Consider the following 22422-nt stretch of genomic DNA (forward strand, 5'->3'; position numbering starts at 1 on the left):
TTAAAAAAATATCTTACTAGGGTTGTAATAGTTACTTCGAAAAAACATAGAAAAAGTGATCATAACGCTCAACCCCCATATTCCTTGAGAAGTTCACTGGGGGAAATTGTGTTAGTAGCTAAGGGAAAGAAATGCAGGGTGCCTGCTAGCAGAGGCAGAGGCTTCAGCAGAGCAAAGCTGGCGAAGAAGGGGTGAACTCAATCGCTCCCATAGAAGGGTGCAAACCTGTGGTTACCCAAAGCCCTGCTTCCACTAAACAGAGGATGGGGGCACTTTGTATGTGATTAGGATAGAGTGCTTAACAAACGTGAAGAAGTCTGGCTCCTGAACATGGGCTCTGAGCTGCAGCACCTGGCTCACCGACTGCTGGAAGTGATGACCCAAGTGATGACCCAGCTATGACCATGAGGGTGCCCAAGGCAAGGGTAACACAGGCGTGGAGCTCTCAGCGCTGCTCTGCATGGTGCTGAGCAAATGCCAGGAGGCAAAGGTCTCTGAGGGAGGAGAAAAGGAAATTCTGCAGAGACATCATCTCTCCATCAAGCAAACTTTGCAAACCATAAAGAATTCATAAAGATCACTCAGCAAAACTGCTCACTACCTACCAGAAGGAAAAAAAAAAAAGAAAAAAAAGAATTCTAATACTGCTAATACTTCTAGCACTGCTAGTGTTACCTTTCCCTAACGGGGGGAATTTTCTCCTAAGACCATAGCACAGGAGCTGTCCTGGGCTGGCCCACACTGAGGTTCGCGCAGATCATATCCCATCTCTGATGTGCTTGGTGCTGCCCAAAGACTGAAGTCACCCACGGGACACAGCCTGACCAGACAGCGGTGGGACAACACAGTGCTGAAATCCAGTGACAGGACTTAAATCCAGTTGTGGTGACTGGGCTGGCCTGAAGGCTGTGCTTAGCAGGACAGCTTGGAGTAATGCCCAAAGTTCAAGTCTGACAGTACAATAACAAATAATCACCTTAGCCATAAACAAACAAACAAACAAAAAACCAAACCAAACCAAACCAAACAAAAACATAATGCAATGCCCAGCCCACAAACCAAAGCAAAACCAAAACAAAAATGCCGCATGTACAGCAGATTACCTGGCTAGGTGTGGCACTCCCTAGCAAGGCTAGCTTCATAAGGTAAGATTTATAGTGTGGAAGAACAGACAAAGCAGACAAAATCTACATCAATTTTGCTGGTACCACTTCCTTTGCCAGTTTCATGATTTGGCATTGGGTTGACTTGGGCATAGCATAAGCAAATAAATAAATAAATAAAATCCATAGCATTAGTACTAAGGAAGTAATTCAGGTCCTACTTGAATCCACAATAACAGAAGCCTAATCTTTTTATAGATTTTTCAACTTCTGAATAGCCCTCATATATTTTTTACCCTTCTCTTCTGCACTGGTGTTATTAAATAAAATCCCACACAGAATAGAGCAGCTCTCCCACTTCTTCTGGTATTAGTCATTAAGAACAGGCTGCCCTGGCTCTGCCTATGCGAAGAGCTTCAATTATTCAAGTCATCCTCTCTTTTCCAAAGTTGCAGTCGCAGTCCATCTTCCTCTACAGCACAATTTGTATATTTAAGCCAGAATGAAAGACATACAACTCAAGCATTTTCATCCAATGTACTTCCAAATGCTCCTCTAGTTTTTTGTAGAATTTGTATGCTGTACAGCAGTAGGCTTCTAGTCACTGGAAGTGTCTGCCATTGCAAAACGACATTCCCAATATTCCAAGTGCATAAATAGAGATGTGGAAGTGCTGACATCCAGGGACAGAAGACAATGCTGCTTTTTTCCACACAGACATTTCACACCCAATCTTGTTGGCAGATCAGTCAGTCTGTTATTTCCACGCTAGGCCATTGGCTCAAACCTTCTATAGTTCTTGAAGACACTGACAATCTGTTTCGTGCTTCCTGTTGTAATAGCCCAAACCCCAGAGATTTCTTCTCTTCTCCTTCTGCTTCTCGCAGTCTCCTGCCTCTCACCTCAACTTCCATGCTGTGCCTGCTAGGATTTCAGATTTCTAGCCCAGTGTGGCAGGCTGGGCACGTGCTCCCTTGCATATCATGCTGGGGAAGACTTTTCACCTCCCTGGATGCCAGAGCAGTCGGGTTTAGACCCAGGGAAGTCTGCCCATCTCTGTTACACCACTGACACTACAGAGAAGCACTGCCAGTCCATCAGCTTTCTACAATCCTCCTCTTCGCATCAGACCTCGTCGCTCCTGGTACCTTCACTATTTGTTGTTGTGCTGCACGACACCTCGCAAAGCGAAAGCAACCGGGATGACACGACTGAGACGTCAGGCTGTGGCAGTGGCCTGCACAGACAAGGTCTCTCATTTCCTAAAGGCTCCTACCACAACCCTGCAGCATAGTGCAGGGAGAAAAAAATTGCATGGGCCAACTTCCCATCCTAGCTGAAAGAAACACGTTCTTTTTCTGTGATTTTGTTCTGCACATTCCTGCGGTCTCTGCTTTTACTATGCTGCCCCTTTCACCCTACAGCAATCTGTATGCTCAGCTGTGTCTCCCTATTGCTCTGCATTTCCTAGGGCTATAGCTCATCCATTTCCTTCTGCAGGGTAAGAGAATTAGGCACTACAGAAATTCATTATTTTAAACCCAGCCTTTCATTTATTAGCCTACTGTTAACTTCATATCTTCCTGTGGAATGACTACTTCGTTTAAAAATGAAGGGGGGGGGAGGGAAAAAAGGGAAAAAAAAAGAAGGAATTTCCAGAACTCCATGACTTTTACCTCATTAACTGGCCTTTTTAGGTCATCATTAAATAGAAAGAGAGTCCCACACCCATTCCAGCTACCTGGAAACACATATAAATTGACTGCAGAGTCCTTATAACGTAAGCCTTGTCTACAGACACATGCTGAGACTTTGCCACTGCAAAAGTAAATCAGTTGGGAAAGTTATGAGAGGCAGAACTGTGCCACAGCTGCTCAAATGTCACGTAACAGTTAGAGGCTCAGGTATTCCAGCAGGTACACAAACCACTTGGGTGCTATCTTCCCACAACTAGACTGTAATCTCACAGTCATCAACACAAAAATTAAAATCTACTCATGTTTGCTGTTTGCCTTAAAATATAAAACAAGTGCTTTGAAAATATTTTGCTATTTAAACGATCTATTCTACATGGAACTAGAAAAAAAAAGACATCTGTCAAGAGCCATCAGTCTCAGACAGCAAAATGCCCAAAGGCAAGAAAATATCGCATGAACCTTTTGAAGATCAATGGGTTATTTATACTGACCAGGATGCGATGCCTTACTCCAGCTTTATATGGGTTCTGATGTCATGTGTTAGTCGCACTACTTGCATAACAAACTGTGATAGGAAACCAAATTGTTTACAGATTACATTAAAAAGCATAGTAAAACCTGAACTTTTCTGCTTTATGTGCAGGCATCATAATTCTTGGGCAAGCCATAAGCTCTGCTGCAGCTTTATGTATTTTTTGAACACTCTAAAGAGACTTATGAATTAAGTGGTGCATTTCCAACAGGAAAGCACTTTCTATCAGAGAAGTATAATTTTCTTAATCCTCAGAAGTGCTCTCAGTAACCCATAGGGGTCTGACAGCTGGCTGGCGTTCTACCTGTGCTATGGAAGGGAAAACAAAACCAAACCTTTACCCTGACCTGCCATCAGAGCGCTGTACACAGGCACCTGCTCATTGCTCAGGCAGCCGGTGGAGATTAACAAGACGCAGAAGACAGGCTTCTCTGCTGGAAGGGGCACGCATGAAGAAAGCTGCAGCAAAAAATGTGCCCGGCTCCATAACTGCTGCAAAGGAACACATGTGGAGGTGGTGCAGGTCAGTCAGGGCTCGTACAGTGACGTGAAGGGAGCAGGGGAACACCGAGACTCTTCTGCTTCACTCCCTGAAGCACTTCCCGACCTTGGGCCTGCCGTTGTGTTGCATAATTCTTTTATAAAATAGGAATGAGAATATGCATGCTCGAAAGATGGAAATAGAAGGAGCCAATGGGGAACTTCCTGCTGACTGCAATGTTGCACAATCAGGTGCCATTCAACTGCATGTAAAGGAGGAACACAAAAACGGCAGAGAGCTTGGGGCTGTTAAAAATAAATCAGTGACGACAGGGGCCAGGACAGGCTGTCTTCGGCCAAGTTTGCATATTGGTTACATATCCTCTCAGCTACGTTTTCAAAACACCAGAAAATTATGTTCTGCATCCGGGGCTTCAAAAAATGTTTGTCAACCAATAACTATCGTACAGACTCGGTGAGTACACGGAAGGGGTTTCGCCCTGCTGTTCTTGCTTAGCCAGTACTTCCCATGAATTTTGCCCGGGCAGTAAGCATAGCAGAAGGCTTTAAACTCTACTAGCACACTGACGTTTGCAATATCAAATTTTAAGCTGTTAAAGAATTCGTTTTATTTAACTTTAATAAGCTATTTCTGAGTGCTCAGTGCAGTTACTGTATCTGTGCCAAAACCAAAATTTTGCATCTCAATTAGCCTAATTAAACTAATCAAATGGAGTTATATACTCAGTTACCACTGGGCACAGCTGTTAAAGAACTCGCTGGTAGACTCTGTTCTCTCTTATTAGTAGATGGTTAAAGGTAGGTATGAACTCTGGAATTTGTAATATAACTGACTGCTAAAGGGAATGATTTCTGTGATTTAATTAAGCTTTGCAATGCAACGCCTGAGCTTTGGTTGCAGAGGCTGCTAGCCAGAAGCAAGTCGCAGCTGTGGGGAGCTGCAAACAGGCACCTGAGGAGAAGTCGTCCTCCCGTCATGAGCAGTAAATAGCTGCAGTGCTACATACAGACATGTATTTCCATTCCTTTAATGGAAAAGTTAGCCATTCCTACTCATGTTGTGTTCTACAATTTGAGTTTTATTATTAGCCATTTAATTGCAGATAGCATTAAAAAAGAATCCAGGCTGTTGTGTTTTAGCTGTCTGGAGTGAGTAGCTCCAGCTTCAGCTGGTTTTCTTGTCAGGTTACAGCTACGCGCAGGTGTAAATACCATTTATAGTCATGTAACCCCTCTCACTGCCAGTGCGGACCCGAGTTAACGTCTCCCCTGGGAGAAAAGCAACGTCACCTACAGGAGGCATCCCCCCCTTTTTGGAAAACTAGCTCTTCATTCTCAGAGCACAGAGCTTTTCCAACTCTCCTGATCTACATTTCCCTGTTTAAATTTCACTTCTGCAGGACTCAGGGTGGTTTAGGCTGCACAGATGCTGTCCCACCACCTCTCTTCGTCCATCTCTTTCTGTCCCAGTGAAGCTCAGTGAAAATGAGAAATGCTTTGCACTGTTATACTCAGAGCAGTTTCTAAATGCAGGATGGCTCCACAGCACTTCAGTTTTAGGACCTGTATGACCAAAATTTCTTACAAAAGTTCTTTCTGAAAATATCTTAAACTGTCAACAATAATGTTATCGGTTCCTCCTAAAGTATTCACCCCAAACTGGTTGGCTTTGCTCAAGAAACCTTGCAGCCTGGTACAAAGAGGTGGCCTCTCTGTCTCTTTATGAAAGTAACTGTGTTTGCATGGCCGAAGAAGATGTTAGGGTGAGTCAAGTTGCAGAAGCTCCCGCATCCACTGTGGGACCAACACCAAGCACTGTGTGCTGGGCCAAGTTCCCTCGCCTTGTTTTCCTCATGGTAGAAATGCAGTGTTAGGACAAAAACAGCTTCCGTGCAAGAGTTAAAAAATAAAAAAAATAAATAAGTCAAAGTGACACCTCATTCCACCCAAAAATCAGCCTCACAAATCCTGATTGTTAGTGGAGAGTGTGTAGAACAAGTTTTTACTTTTTTGAAAAAAGAAAGGACTGATGAGGGAGGGACGGGAGTGAAGGCAGAAAAAAGGAACAAATTTAAACGCACCATTATAATATTTGACCGTTTTTCCTCCGACAGGCAAATCTCCAACACGTCTCAGATCGAAATGTGACAAAGAGTCAGCCAGAAAGGGAGGAGCAGAGGGAGATGCCACTTGAGCTGGCATGCCAGAGGCTCTTTAAATAGAAAAGCTTTCAGGGAACTCAGAGCCGGCACTTGCTGCACAAAACCTAATTACGGCCATCCCCACCCAAAACACCCCCCACCTCATATCTGCAGCAGTCAAAAAGCCCCTGCAGAAGTTGGAAGGGGGAAGAGGGACTGAACCGGGCCTACACCCAAGCCTTCGCCCCCACAGGGCAGTGCTGTCAGGCGAGGCCGCCAGCAGCCCCGAGGCTGCGCAGCCATGGGGGAGGCAATACCTGTTAGTCAGCTCCTCTGCTTCCTCTGGGTCCACAGCCTCTTCCTCCTCCTCCTCCTCTTCTTCCTCCTCCTCCTCCTCCTCTTCCTCTTCTTCTTCATCCTCTATGAAGGAGGAGGTCTCGGATGCCCGGTCACACTCAGCGCCGCGGTACCCCTCCATTCCCTTTCTAGCTCAGGCCCTCGACGGTGATTTTTACCCCCGACCCTGTCCTCCCCAGGGTTGCCTGAAGCAACTGTCATCCCCAGCAGCTCTCACTTCTCCTGACTCAGGGCAGTCTTTAAATAGAGGCAGTGAAGTTGCAGCACCGACTGGCTGCCGGTCCCACCCCGGGTCCTTGCACCAACCGGGTGCCAGGGCACGTGGCGGAGGCTGACAGCCGGCCGGCTGCCGCACGCTGCCCCAAAGGCAAAGGCCATGGGCTGGGGAACGGGGCCCAAGCCCCAGCCAAGCTGCTCCAAGCGGGTCTTATTAAAGAGCTGGGGGTGGGGGGGGGAGGCACAAACAGAGCGAGTGTTTTCTCGTGCCCCTGCAGAAAAGCTGCTTTTAGCATGCCCAAATGCTATTTCCAGCACGGAGCCCAGCTGGGGACATGTGGTGGCTCAAGGCAAGACCTCCTGGAGCTAGAGAGGTCACAGGAGATTACCCAGGGGGTGAGACTTGGAAGTGCACCTTTAGTAACTAATGCTGTGCTCTGAGAGGTATCAGGTACACTGTTGGTTTTTAACAACATGTAGGGCATATGTTTGAACCCTGAAATCCACTGATGTATTAAATCCCAGGACATCTCAAGTATCTTTTTTCAGTGGACTAGAACCAATATTAATTTAAAGCAAAACCAAATTGTATTACCATGAAGAGTTAACGTCAAGCCACATTTGTCCTTTAATATTCTGCATTTTCACTCAGAAAGCAGTGCTTTTCACAAACAAAATGGAAGTATTTCCAAATCACTAGCCAAAAAAGTCTTTAAAAAAAAATAATAAAAATAAAATAAACAAAACAAAACAAAATGAAATGAAAGAGGGACAGGAAAGCATCTATGCTCAGATTCTAAATGAAGAACTTCCAAATTATTTCAGGTATATACAATGTTTGTATACCCAGCACAACTCTAATCTCAGTAATTTTAGTTTTAAAAGACAATTGTCAAGCAATCAGCGAACTCTTCCTAGTGCTATAAATACAGAAACACCCAAGCAGGTATTTCTAAGTACAAGCTCTCTCTGCAGTGCTAAATTAAAACTTTACTGTCAAATTCACCTGATGTAAAATACTTCCTAAACAGTATGTGTGTATAAAAGCAATCTGTTCTCCTGACCAACCCACTGACACCAGTGGTACACAATTCACAAGGTCAAAATGTAATTTCTCAGAGTACTTGAAATGCATACTAAACTTAAACTCTAGATTTTATTGTGAGTTCAGAGAAAGTGTATGTATGGTAGATGAGCATTACAGTCTGGTAGAAATCAATCTATATGAAACGTGTGTATTGCACAAGTTTTGATTCAGTCCACACACAGTGAGAGGAAGGTGACAACAAGGTGACAACCCTTTCACCAGTACCACTCCAAATTATTTTCAGAACTTGTTCTCTCCTTTCTGTATTTCTCACAATTTACTTTAGCCTTTAAGTTGACCAAAATAGCATATTCTCTCATGCCTTTCTTACAAGCATCAAATTCTGTAGGAGGGAAAGATTTATATCAATACACATAAGGATTAAAAGATCAACTGAATTTCTAGAGAAAACAAGACAAACACAACAAAAACGAACACTACAAAGTACTCGTGAGATTCCCCAGAGCAACAGTACATTAGATCAGGAGTGACATTCTCTGAAGGACTGGAATTTAACATCAAATAAATGTACTGTGAATCAAGTTCAGTGACCTAAATTCAAATAAAGCATTGTTTACAAATAGGCATTTAGAATGGTATTCACAAACACTACCTTTCGGTGTTCTAGAATTCCTCTTGCATCCTCCTGTTATGTCTGCCTATTTATTCAAAATAACCATGTAACCCTTCAATTTGGGTCTTAAAATTGTTTCATATTGAATTCTTTGAGCAACCTGGTCTAGTGGGTGGCGTCCCTGCCTATGGCAGCAGGTTTGGAAATAAATGATCTGTGAAGTCCCTTCCAACCTGAGCCATGGCATCCCTGCCTATGGCAGTGGGTTTGGAAATAAATGATCTATGAGGTTCCTTCCAACCTGAGCCATTCTATGATTCTTCTGAACGTATTTCTTAAAAATAACTCTCATATTGTCAGAATACCTTAAGATACGTAGAGCATATTTTTTATGCCCCCTTCCCTGGTTACTTCAAATATCACATATAACTAGAAGCAAGAGAGCTAGAAGATACATGAAGTTTAATATTCACAGCATACAGCCTATGCCAATTCTGGTACTACTGTTATTTAATTGGAAGCTCTTGATAACATTGAACTGGGAGCTCTTGCTCCCATACAAATCTAAGCCTATTAATTAAAAGCCCTGCTAGAAGATTAAAGAGAGTTCCTAAAATCCTAGATAAGACATTAGCAGTTTCTGACATTATATAATGTGAGAAGTGACAGGTGAACCCGATGCCAAAACAAGTACACAAAACTACCCCTAAAATTACAAAGCTGAAATAAAGCATTTTTTTTTGTAGGTAGTAAGAGGCCTCAGAGATGTTAGTATCTTGCACACACATTGAAATGTTGGTTAGCAATGAAAAACAGACCTTTTACTAAAGATGACCCAGAAAAAGTATTCTTCCCAGAGTGTACACCAAGATGTAACAAAGATTTTTATTTTGAAGTTGAGGCAAAAGGAAGACTTCATGTTAATGCTAAAATTTACAGTGGCCCTTAGTGCATTTCTTGCTCTGGATACCTACCCTGAGTAGATGAAAATCTAGTCTCTCAACAACTTCCAACTATGCAGAACTGAATCCAAAGTTAAAGTTCAGTTCCTAGTCCTTATCCCAAAACAATTTATACTGTGGTACTTTAACTGAAGTTTTCTGTCAAAAGTTGCAGCCCAACATCATGTCCACTTGTTCCAGTTGTCTGGCATTTCCATGGAAAGTAATGACATTTGTTTGCCTCGACAAAAGAATAATATAAGGTGACACTGGTGAAATTTGTTTTCTGGACCTCTCAGATTATCTTTTAATACATGAAAGTATTGCCACTGTCTGTGCTCTTGCTAGATACCCACTTGTCCAATTCGCTTCTTTCACTGTAAGGTAAACCAAGTCACATTAATTTGCACATCACAGGATTGTGCCTGCAATTGAGCTAACACAGCTAAGTGCTACGTAAGTGTTAAATTACTGGGGAGTTTTCTCTTAAGAGAGGATGTGACAAACACGCTTGTCCCAACATTTGCAAAAACTAACATCTAGACTTTACATTTTTGATTATAAAAATAGCTTATCAGAAGTACATAAACTTTTTTTTTTTTTAAAAAGAAGTATTTTTAAGGATACAGGCCATTGTAAGACTGTATTAAAGAGATTACTGAATTGGGTCAATTTTAAAAAGTTGCTTGAAGGTTTCAGATTTTTATTGGTCTGTTTTGAAACAGATACCAAAAAAAAAAAAAAAAGATTTTCCAACATAAGACAATAATTTAAGGGCTGGGACATATTAACTCCAAAAGTGATGGTCATTTTTTACTGTACATGTTCTGAATGCAAAATCTTAAGAGATGATTAAAGTTTTGTGATTCATGTCCAGCTCACTTAAAATGCATTTTTGCCAAGTTTAAACACATGCCCCTTCTTATTTATACTATTTTGAGAAAGTTTACATTTTATAGACAAAAAGATGGCAAGATTTTTTTTATTTTTTTTTAAAGGAGCAACATCTCCTCCACCTCCCAATTTGCATGCCATCTTTTATTCAAGGCATCATTCTGTACTAAAAACTTCTGGTTGCATTTTAAATAAAATGAGGTAAAAAGGAAGGTGAAACATCTATCACCTTATAAAGATGAAGGCCTGTGTGGGGGCAAATACACATGAAGGGACAATATTTTAGTGGCTTACCAGTCAGATTAAAACTGAGAGCCTGTGTAAATTGCAGAAGGAAATTGTCTCAGGAAGCAAGCCAAACTATTAGATAGACTGGATCACAATTAATTGTCTGTGTAAGTGACGCCTCAGCAGGCAGTTTACAGTTTGTATTACTTCTACATTGTAAGACTTAAAATAAATTAGAATTTACATTTTGCACAAGAAGCAATGTTTGCTGTTTAACAGTTATAAGGGCTGCTGTTAGAAGCAGCAATAGATGAAAGTTATACCTGGATGCAGTGCAAAATAACCATAGAAAAGGTTTAACAGGTACCTTGACTTTTACATTCATTTCCTTTTCTATTTAATTTTAGAAAATATTTTAAATGCCCAATACCAAACAACATAAAAAAAGGAAAAAAGCCGTATTTTCCATGTATAAACTTTATTTCACTGGACACCATACAAAATATTAAAGTTTAAAAATGAAAGTATGATTGACATCAATTATAAGTACAGTTTCAACAATTAGTTGGTCTTTAATAACAAACCAGAGGCACAAACTGTGCTACAGCAGGTCTAAAAGAAGTTTCACAATTTTTTTATTTGGAAAAGGTAAAATTTTCAAGATTATTGAAATTTTCAAGACTTACTTAAATTCTTTTTACAGTACCTGACTGATTTACAAATACTTGCACAAAATCAGAACAAAAGCCCAGCTTACTGTAGCAGTTGGAGGGTTGAGTTTTTTTAAACAGACATCCCTACTACTTTGAATATGTAAAATGAAGCACTGAAATTTATCTTGCTTACTGTTGGTCAATACAAAGCATTCATATAAATTGATTTGCCATTTTTTATTTTAACTTCTTTGTAGTAGAACTGTTGTTTGAAAATTCCAGTTTAGATTACAGTTCTTGGTATCCAAAAATTAACAAATATAATCTAGCTTAATTTGCGTAAATTGTTGCCTTTTGTTCCATATAAATGGGAAATAAAAACAGAAAGTGCTGAGCTGAGCAAAAGTGCGTACTGCATTAAGCACACATAAAGCACAGACTGCCTGTTCATCAAGAGTGTAAAGTGTGCAATGACTTAAGGATACAGACTCATACATCATTAGCTCTGAATTCCTTTATTTCATTGTTAAACGTGTCTCAATTGATGATTGACAGATTATGACACAAGTCAGTACATTCCCCATATCTCCTTAGAATATATTTATTTCTGTAGTCTGCTGTTTGAGTCACAAGTCTCTTCTAGAAGTCAACAACACAAGTGTTTTCAGAAAACACATTTGAATAAACAGCAGTATTAACAAGTGTCAATCATAAAATATGTATTCTGTCTTATAAAGATTTCCTTAACAAAAGTTTACCAAGAAAAGCATGTCATAAAAAAACCCATGCGTGTAACTGCATTTTGATTTTGATACTGTTCTGTATTTCAGCAGGATCCAAAACGGAGAAAACGAAAGAAGTTGGTTATTTTTTCTGTAAAGCTGCTCTTAAGGGTAGTATACTGTTTAGATTTTTCTTGTTTTGCAGTGCCTGCCAAGACTGGGGAAAAAAAAAATAAAAGATTTAAAAAGCAAAATCATCTTTGCCATTTATATTTAAATATCACTGTAAGTAGTAAGCCTCACATATCCACAAATATCAGTTTGATTCTTCACCCCCACTCCAAGTCATAATATTTTATTTATTTATTTTAGGGAAGAAGAATCCAAAGGTATGCAAAATGTATGAATTATTGAGAAAGGTATGTACTTTCAAGAAGAGAGTGGATCTATTTTTGTGGAGACTGAAATGTTCACATTATTTAAGTATTACATTGATAATCTGCCTGTAAAATAATGATCTTAAAAGCACGCCACTGCTCCTGATACAGGAAGTTATACTCTAACATTACCAGAATTTGTGTCTTTAAAACAGGTTATTTACTTTTTTTTTTTCTTCTGTATTCTTTTCTGGATTCCAGGACACTCCAACATATAGGCTTCCAGACAGCTTGGACAACTGCTTTTACTTTTTTCAGAAAACCACACAGGTTTGAAAACAATTTCTTAACTGAAAACTCTGAAAGGAGAAGTTCACTCTGATTTCAGCACAAAACAGCACTGAGATCCCAGTCTACTTTGTCAATCATTGCTTTAGCAGATTAACAATCAAGTATTTTATGGAAAAAAATGTGGACAGTTAAGTATTTTTTATGCTAAAATAGCTAAATAGAAGGAAACCAACATTTCTGAATAGAATTATGATGTCTAACCGGTTAAAGGTGGAAGCCAGTTCTGCACACTAATCACTACTTATAACTGCACTATGAATAGTCAGAAATCTCAGAACACCAGAATTTGAGCTTAGACACATGAGTGTAATTCCAAAATTAATAGCTATCATAGCAGAAAATAATACAATAACTGGCAGCAAAGATTTTTAGAAGCAAGATATTTAACCAAGGCCTAAATCACAGTTTTTTTCACTTAAAGTTTCCTTGTCTCCTCCACTGACTGGAACAGTATAAGCTCCAGTTTTAATTACTCATGCACTAAAATTGTGATTTCCCCAAAGAAAACTAACAAATTAATTCTGTTGTCAAAAAACAGCAGAAAACCAAGGTATTACAAAAAGGGACTGTAAGAGGTATAAAACAGTCAATTTTATATTATTATAATATTATTACCAGTCAAATTAGTGTAGGAAGAAATTATGAGTGAAAATAGTTATGTTTTTATAGCTATCAACTATCACAGTATTTTCTTGTTTATGTAAATCTGAAAATTCTTAAGACAAAGGGTTTACTATTTCAAGTACTCATTTCAATTTAAGCCTGATTCTTATTAGCATAGATATTAATAGTTTTACTACTCCTATTTAAACAAGATTTATATATATATATATATATGTAATTTTATATGCAATATATGTAAAATCATATATACACACGATACAAAGCATAAAACCAATCATAACACAAACATCAGAAGCAGGCCGGTTCAATGACCATCCTTTTTATAATTATTTTGAAAACTAAAGTGACTGGAAAAATGACATCAGATGCAATATTTACCCTGAAAAATTCATTTTTAATAAAATCAAACTTCTGTTTTTCATGCACAGCTCTAGCAGTGTTTGTTCCATCAAAGGGCTCTGCAAGATCAAATGCAAATATTACGTGTTAAAAAACTACAGTTATGCTGTCTTCGCTGAGCTAGGAATGAAGAAAAAAAAAGAGTCAATGTATAATTGCTTCCCAAAAGGTTTTTGCACAGCTGATTCCACTTCTGTGTTATTTCCATATAATATTCCTCAAAAAATGCTCACACTCTGAACACTCTAATGGTAGGTAAACCACAATAAAGCCAAATTATTACTTCTATCTAAGCATGGTATGACTGTGCCAAATTCATGCATCAGTAATTACTTGTGACTGCTTTGCAGTCTGTGATGACATATCAAAATATGATTTTGCATATTGAAATGTTTTGAGACTTGCTACGTTAGGTTCATCTCAATCAACAGTTTTAGTGAAATACATAAAGAACATTAAAACATTTGCTACAGCTTTTTACCTAAGTATCAACTGCTGTAAAAACATTTTCAGTTCTTACCTGTTCTACAGTATCTGTTCATAAGTTAACAATTTGCAGCTTTCTCCTTCTAACAGACTACAAGTTTGTGATGTTTTCCTTTTTTTTTTTATTTGCTAGTAATTAATACTTCAGAACTTTTTTTTTTTTGTAATTGAGGGATTAAAGTACTCCTTGCAACTGATAAAATGCTAGTAACAAAGTAACAGGTTCTAAACAATTATGCATTGCAATGCTCTAGAAAACAGATTTCATACAGTTTTTTTTTTTCACCCTTACTAGAGAACTGTGTAAATGACACAATTTCACACTGGCAGAATGTCTTAAAGTCCTCAAGGACCAGTGAAGTACAGAAGCATGTGCTAGATTCGGTAATTTTTTTGTTTAGTTGGTCTATTGGTTTTATATGGCAAGGGCCCAGGAATTACCTCGTGTCAGATAAAAGCCAGCTCCACTGATTGCACCTCTGTGACAGCATATTTAAGAAAGGAGAAAAAACACTGTGTGGGAGCAGTTGGGAGAGAGGAGTGAGAAAATGTGAACCAGCCCTGCAGACCCCAGGCCGGAGCTGCAGCCCGTGGAGAGGAGCCCACGCAGGAGCAGGGGGTCTGGGGGGAGCTGCCGCCCGTGGGGGACCCGTGCTGGAGCAGTTTGCTCCTGGGGGATGGACCCCGCGGTACGGAGCCGTGTGGGAGCAGGTCTTGAAGAGCTGCTGCCTGTGGGCAGCCCCCGCAGGCTCGGTTCGGGAAGGACGGCATCCCGTGGGAGGCACCCCACGGGGAGCAGGGGCACAGAGTAACCGTGACCAAAGAGACGAAGCGCCAGGGACTGACCGCAGCCCCATTACCCCTTCCCCTGAGCCGCTGAGGGGGAGGAGGTGGAAGAGGGTGGATAGAGGAAGTTGTCTTTCATTTGCTTTTAGTTCTTGATGTTCTAGTCTCTTAGTAACAGGCAATAAATGACATTAATCTTCCCTATAATGAGCCTGTTCCCTACACTGACTGTCACATAACTGGTGAGTGATCTCCCTGTCCTTATCTCAACCCATGAGCATTTTTCATCCTATTTTCTTCCCCTGTCCCGTTGAGGAGGGAGAGTAAGAGAGAGGCTAGGGAGCGGCTGTGTAATGCTTGGCTACCTTCCACTGTTAAACCACAACAGTTGGTTATGTATTGCTTTTATTCAGATAGGGACATAAAGTAACATAAAGCATTACACAGACAGGGATTGTGCCATTACGTAGACTGGGACTTCAAATTTGGAACATGTTCCATGGCATTAGGATTTTATTACTGAAGGCTATTTAAATTTGCAATGAAATAAATTGTTTAAAGCAATAAATGTATTAGTTCTGTAAGTTTTTTCTTCAAACTACTTATAAAGTTTTTTAGTGGATGTTTACAGGCAGATTTATTTTACTGTAGAATGCATCATACATTTAGATTGCAACAGAAAACTGTCAATGTAATAAAAAAGGTACCTCTTCCTCTACTACCAGCCACATAATTTGGCATACTGACCTACTATGAAGAATTCCATATTCCTTAGCATGTTAAGCAGTACAGCATTTCTTTTGTTTGTCTTATATCTGATCTTAACTGTTTCTTTAATGCTAGGACCTTTATATATTTAATGTTGAGTCAAGAGACATTTTTTGAAGTAACAAGACCAAAGCTGTACAATCTTCCAAAACTGTCAGTGGGGAAAAAAGGTGCTCTTCCTAGTCAAAAAAAGCTGACTCACATCTTCCCTTTATTCTTCTTGCACATTTACTAGTTGTCAAAAGACAAATTCATTCCCTGGAGCACAAGAATACTTTTATAATCAGATACTATTGCTACCACTTTGTATTTTCTAACCACGAGAAGAGTGAGAGTCCATCATAAGTTACTTTGTTCATACACTGAGTTGAGAAAAAAAATGTAATCCAACTCCAACACTGATATTAAAAGAAAAGGCTAAAAGGGATCATATTTCCAAGTGAAAATAAAAGAAATCATAAAACTTCAAAACACACCCTGAAGAATTATTTTTATCATTTTTAATATCTGAACTGAAAGATTTGTAAATACGAGAATCAATCAGATGCAGCTTATACAGGTTCTGATCCAATTTCCCTAAGTGACTAAGAGACAAATAATTGTCACAAAATTACCAAGTTTCTAGTTTTTCCAAACTTGTCTTTTTCAAAAGAACAGTTTAATATTGATATGATATTGTTTGATGTAGACAAGATTTAAACTCACACTACAGCAGTCACCAGTAATTTAGAGATACCCTACAAGGAATGTTCATCATCATTAGCTAAAAGCAGTGTTCTCTCTACACCTATGATAGTAATAGCTTGACAGATTTTAAACTGTCATAAAAGATCGCTGCTACTCCATTTGTTTCTCAAAAAGCAGAAAAACTGAGAATCAGTCTTAAGACAAATAAAACTTAGAACAATTTTTTTTCCTTAAGCAACCCTAAATATCGTGCTACATAGAGAATTATGACAACTTGCTGGCATAGACTTCTGTAATCTATCAACAAACATATTTAAGGTATTTAAAAACACACACTATACCAATTACTAAAATTTTAGTCCTCTAAATGGAAAATCTGACAGACTTGGAAACCAGAACATGCTGACGTGTTTAAGTATCTTTTGTAAGCTTCTTCTCAAAGTACACAGAAGTCTACCCAAATACTTTGTTAAACTTTTTACAGCAGCTGCTAAGCTGAACTATGAGGCCTATTTTGGGTTGAAATAAGAAATGTAATTTTCTCCCTTCCAATTTATAAATAAAAATTTAGGATATTAAGAGTGGGATTAATCCTCATAAAGTCTGGATGCACACTGTAGCAGGAAGGAATCAGATATGCCAACTATAGATAATTTTACTTTTTAATAGTTCAAATGCAAATGTACTCTTAGGAAAAAATTACATGTAATCAAGAATATTCAATACAAAATCTAGGATGGCTATTTTGTGTTCTAATATTCTGTTTTCCAAACTAGCAGAAGGAAAATCTAATTATTCAACCACTTTGCAATGTTGTGAAAAGATTGAGAGCCTGAAACATACAGCCGCCCTGCAACTCAGAGGATCAGCATCATATGACAGCAGCAGGCACAGCTGCTCAGCATTCCCACCTCCCACATTCAGAACAGAGCCTTGGCAATGCCTCCACTACTAGCGTAGTAGATCATTTCAGCTGTGCAGATACTCTGCAGTCTCAGAGTTAAGAAATGCGAGAATTAAAAGTCAAGTGTACAGCTTTCTTCATGGGTTTTGGTATATTTTTCCCTATGACTGATATTTGCTTTTTTTGGGTTTTCTTTGTATTTCCCCCCCCCCCTCCTTTTTTTTTTTTCTTTTTTTTACTTCCTTTCCTTTTTTTTTTTTTCTCCACAAAAGACAAATAAAGGACAGGAATTGAGCATGCGGGTTCACACTGCCACCCATACAATTACAGCCAAGTTGGTGAGCTCCAGTCAAAGAATAACTAACTTCACCAGTTGGTAATTATTCTCTGAATAGAGCAGCAAAAATGCAGGAAATGAAGTGCACATACTGCACTCCCTCCCCCCAGGAATTTTGAAGAATATCTGCACCTAACCCACAGGTCTTCTGCCTTACTGACCCCATACCAACAAGATTTTCCCAGTTTCTTAACAACTCTTTTCCATACTGTTGGGCTCCTGTCCAAGCTCCATTCCATTCCTGTCCAAGCTCTTTTAACCTAAAATTTCAACCCTTGATACTGTAATCCCCAATAGTCTCCCATTTATTTACAGCCAGGACCCTGGCTACCTTCCACATTTCAAACCTTCCCTCTTCACCTCAGTGTCCTAAACCAGCTACTTCTAATTCTGCTTATTCTCCATCCTAGTTCCTTTCCCATGGTCTTCTGTCCAGCCAATTCACCTTCAACTCCTGCATTCTGATTCTCACTTCCCTTTTTTGACTATTTTCAGAGTCAACTCTTCCCACTTTACATGGTAGTTATCGGCCCCTTCCCTGCTTTTTTTTTTTTCCTTCACCCTCATACTCCTCTCTAACCACAATCCCTCTCTTAGTCTATTATCTTCTCTTTCCCTGGTCCAAGCTTCACCTCCTATGCACGTTAACTGTTCGTTTTCTCCGTGAAGACTACCGATCACAGTTGAAAGGTAAGAAGAGCACATGGAGGTTCCCTGTATTGTGCTACTCCCCAGTTCAGTCTAAATTGCAATGCAAAAAAAAAAAGCTGATACTTGTGACTCCAAAAGGTTGGCTGTTTTTTTTTCCCCTCCAGTTCTGGAGGGCATCACATAGTTTCTACGGAAATTGTACATTCAAAAGACAGTCAAAAATAGTAGCCACAAGTGGATCAACATATGCATAATTTAGTTACTGCTAGGACTTGAGATGCCAGAGCATTACTAGAACAAAGAATATTCTTAGAGAGGAATCTGATTTTGTGCCCACTGTGTTTTTTCAGAAGCACAATCTTGGCAAAAGTGAAGACTATTTTTACAGAGCAGCAAAACATGCTACTGTTCTTAAGGCCCTTCCTTCTCAAAGCCCTAATCTCTGTTCCAAAAGTAACAGGGCAATGAGTCCTCTTGAAGAAAAGGTCAGGAGAACTATTTTTAAACTCTATAGAACTTAAAGCTTCCTTCTCAAATGTTTTTGACGAGACTGTTTCCAAAACTATTGACATTGGTTAAACTTCATTTTCTACATACATACACTACATGTGTGCATTACTAAAATATAATCACCATAAAGTAACAGATTAATGTATTTAGTGACTTAGCAGTTAAAGATGATAAAGGAGCTTTATGTTTTACCTTCTATACATATAAATTTGTTTCTCCATGCAACACCATCAGGTCTTGGAATAGCTTTGGCCTCACGAACTGAAATCATTTGATGGCTCCAACTGGGGAAAAGGAAAACAATTTGCAGATCTTTTAACTCTTGATTCTGAATAATGTCCGTTTACATTAATAAGTTGTCATACTGCTACATAACAAGCCTGGATAGCACAGTACTTTACAATAATGAGCAATTTAATATAAAGTGCTACAAAAGAGTAAGGAATGATGGGTAGGAAACAAGAAAAAAATTCCACATGCACGTAAGTTTATAAATAGAAACATCTGCAAAACAACATCAGAGGTTTCCCATGAGTAACATATGTTCATGACAGATTTTTTTTTTCAAAAGCCAGTATCAACTTGAATATGGACACCTACATTTATTTCTAAATTCAAAAGAAATTATAGCCTCAAAAATTTATCTTTCAGGTATTTCTGTGGAGGAAAAAAAGGCCCATAAGGAGTTTAAGTGCAGAGGAAGTCTGATACTGAATGCCATATATATATATTCAACAATGAAGTGACACAAAGAAAGCACGCTTACAAATGAGCATTCCCAATGCAAGAAAATTATTAGAAAGCACTAATACTTTGAATATGTGGTATTTTTGATATTCTGTAACATCAGTGCAACAACTCAAATGTGCATCTGAAGATAATCTACTGCATTCTGCACACAGATTTAGAACAATGAAACCACAGGAAATGATCACACAAACAGGAACAGCACTACAGCATAGACAGCAATCTTTATTAGTCTTGGCACAATGATATGCCAAACACAATGGCAGCCAAAGCTACCACCTGCAGTTTTATGATCTTAACCAGTTCTACCCAGCCAGTTTTCATTTGTTCTTAACTAAGCCAGACAACTGCTGTATTAGCAAAAAGCCTGGAATGCCAACAACAGATCATCATACACCCTGACTAGATAGGGATTAGAAACAGCAGGGTAGCATGCTGATAGCTGAACTGGTGTTATGTACACCTGACTGGATCTCCTGACTGTATGGATCTTTTGACATAATGCAAAGATACAGGCACTCAGCTGCGTACATCAACCACCTGCAGTAAATCTGTTAATATCAACTGTATAACAAAATACAATTCTAAATTATCAGTTAAATTTGGAAGAACTCTATGTTCCATAGGTCGTCGATCAGCTCTCATAACTCCACTAAGTCAGTGGCAATAAGACAGTTTATACCAGCTAAAAGTCTGTGCCTGCAGATTCTGCAAGTTAACTTGGGTACAACTCATTATTAAAGACACTTATGAAATCCAGCTGCTTGAATTTAATTCAACATTTTTACTTAAACATCTTTACTTCAATAGAGCACATACACTACTCTGTTTAAGAATACGAATAGGGCTTTTTGATATTTCAAAAAGGCACAGGGCACAACCAGTGAAGTACATGTTTGTGTACCTTAGATTACTAGTTACCCACTGCCGTGCATTTTTAGATTTCACTCTAGAAAATTAATACGAGTGAAGATCAGTCCTAGCATTAAATGCAAACTAAAGTTTTCACTGAATCCTATCACTCTCCCTCTTCCTAATTCCCGGAGTAGACTACTCGTCTACTTTTGCAAGAACTAGAGATATTGTGAAGAACCAAATACTTTTCCGTCATGTCTTTTTAATAACCTGTCATCAACACAAGCTTAATAAAAACTTCAGATGAATTGCTTATAAACAGAAACACGTACACACACAGACAGATTACAACAACAAAATAAGCAACAGGAACATCAAAAGAGCTTGAACTGCAGCTCCAGTACATTGGTCATGACTGGAAGAAGCAGACAGTTCAACTATTCTGCATTGTCTAAAATAGCATTTAAGAGAGATCCAGACAAGCAACAAATGTTACACAACAAAAGTATTTGATCTATGTTTAGTTTAAACAGGCAATATTTTTTCATTTCAAACACTTAATTTTTGCTCATCTTTTTATCCACAGGTTATAGTTGACTTGATTCCTCAGCAAGAAACAAATGCATTTATAATATACTAGTTAGCAAGAAGCAACAACAACAACAACAAAAAGACATTTCTACCTTTTTAAAGAGTTCCATATTTAAACTTAGAAAGGACTACTTTCTCACATTAAACCTTCATTAACCCTGCCTTGGTACCAAAATCAACTTGAATTATAAATGAATTACCAATAGGAAATGATTTGTTTATTAATTATAAACATTTTGGCTTGCACACAAAAACTTCATAACTTCCAATGTTAAGTGAATAATCTTAACATGTATTTCAATCTGTAAATTAACAATAACCATTTGAACAGCAATCATTAGTTATTTCTAGTGTCACTCCACATCAGGTATGAGTGCCTCATGAAGAACACAAGAATTTGAATAAAAACAAAATTTCCAGGTGTAAGCCTGTGTATGAATATGTTACAAATAGATTAAAAAGTCTGTACTTTCCAAATCAATATTATTAATCTATTTCTGCAAGTAGCTTTGGCTTATGAAATGTGTACCAACTACAAACATTATTAAATATAGTTCTATTCAAAAATATATTATTATCATCTGACTAATTCTGCCCTGGAGAGAGCAACTGTATTTTATATTTTGTCAAGATAGTGTAGCTTATCTTTGATCATGTCCACCAAATACAACTTAACAACAACTTAAACAACTACAGCATAACTTGAAATGAGAAATACAAAAGCAGCACAGTCCCAAATAACAATCTCTAGGTTCCCTAGCAGCATTTTAAGGGTAGCAACGCCTTGCTTCAAGGTCTCACTTTATAAAGAGGCAGCCAAGTGAAAACCTGCTGCCTTCACTCACTGCTGCAGATGTGAAATCAGACACTCTTTTAAGACGGCCTGGTAAACATGGAGCAGTTTCCAAATACTTTCTTCTAAGACACCTCCATACATTTTTCTACTTTGTCACATTCACTGCATGATCAGCAGAGCTTTGATAATTTGAAATAGTGAAAGATAAAACAAAGATATAAGCATACTTTTTGTCAGCTGTATCATGTGAAACACTATGCAGACTTGAACTCTATGGCAAGAGAATCTCCAACCATGTTGGTAAATTATTTAAGCCTTGCTCTCTATAGTCTCATATATGCAGCAATTTCCAAATCACATTTCTGATAACTTCTGAAGGGGGGAGAAAATTTACTTCTTCTAGAAACAACAAAAATCCCAAACTCAGACCGCGGAATGAGCACATGGTAACTGGCAATCTCTTCTGAAAGAACTTACAGTCTAAATAAACAGAACAGATTAATAGCATATGGGAAAAAAATCACAGCGCAAGGTGATAAAATTATTTATGTCTGTGCAGAATGCAGTGCTCTTGTTTCTTCCTTTGCACCCTACTCCTTGGACCTATCCAGCTCTTAAGTATTACTCACTGAATCAAGTGAAACAAAATACACATTCTAACTGAAATACCTACTGGCCTTTGCTATACTGGGGGCGGAGGGAGGTTTAAAACAACATATTTCCATCTTCCCTTCATCTTCCTGACAAATAACATGCACATAGTTGATCAGTTGAGCATTTCAGGCAGGCAACTTCATTTAATCATTTTATCCAAAGTGATGATCTCTACCCATCATCTCATTCTTGACTACATGCTGTTCCTTCAGCAAAATGCATCCTGTATATCAAACCCTGTATTGTGGTGTCC

The 22422-nt window shown here is 38.7% G+C and overlaps 2 protein-coding genes across 6 annotated transcripts in view; both read right to left on the minus strand.

The window, feature by feature from the left end:
• CMYA5 (cardiomyopathy associated 5) overlaps window positions 1-10595 on the minus strand; it is a 50043-nt gene extending 39448 nt beyond the window's left edge. For all 3 annotated transcript variants that reach the window (XR_013943214.1, XR_013943215.1, XM_080573068.1), the window contains exon 1: window positions 6292-10595. Coding sequence is in view for 1 of the 3 variants with exons in the window: in XM_080573068.1 (XP_080429194.1) it covers window positions 6292-6452 (161 nt within the window). In the remaining 2 variants the exon portion in view is untranslated. The remainder of the gene's footprint in view (window positions 1-6291) is intronic.
• Window positions 10596-10732: 137 nt separating this feature from the next.
• TENT2 (terminal nucleotidyltransferase 2) overlaps window positions 10733-22422 on the minus strand; it is a 43999-nt gene continuing 32309 nt past the window's right edge. For all 3 annotated transcript variants that reach the window (XM_080573127.1, XM_080573125.1, XM_080573126.1), the window contains 3 exons: window positions 18719-18810; window positions 13377-13456; window positions 10733-11863 (listed from right to left, as the gene is read on the minus strand). In XM_080573127.1, coding sequence (XP_080429253.1) covers window positions 11789-11863; window positions 13377-13456; window positions 18719-18810 — 247 coding nt within the window. In that variant the 3' untranslated portion in view covers window positions 10733-11788. The remainder of the gene's footprint in view (window positions 11864-13376; window positions 13457-18718; window positions 18811-22422) is intronic.

The sequence above is a fragment of the Anser brachyrhynchus genome, assembly GCF_964034855.1.
Source record: "Anser brachyrhynchus genome assembly, chromosome: Z".
Lineage (NCBI taxonomy): Eukaryota > Metazoa > Chordata > Aves > Anseriformes > Anatidae > Anser > Anser brachyrhynchus.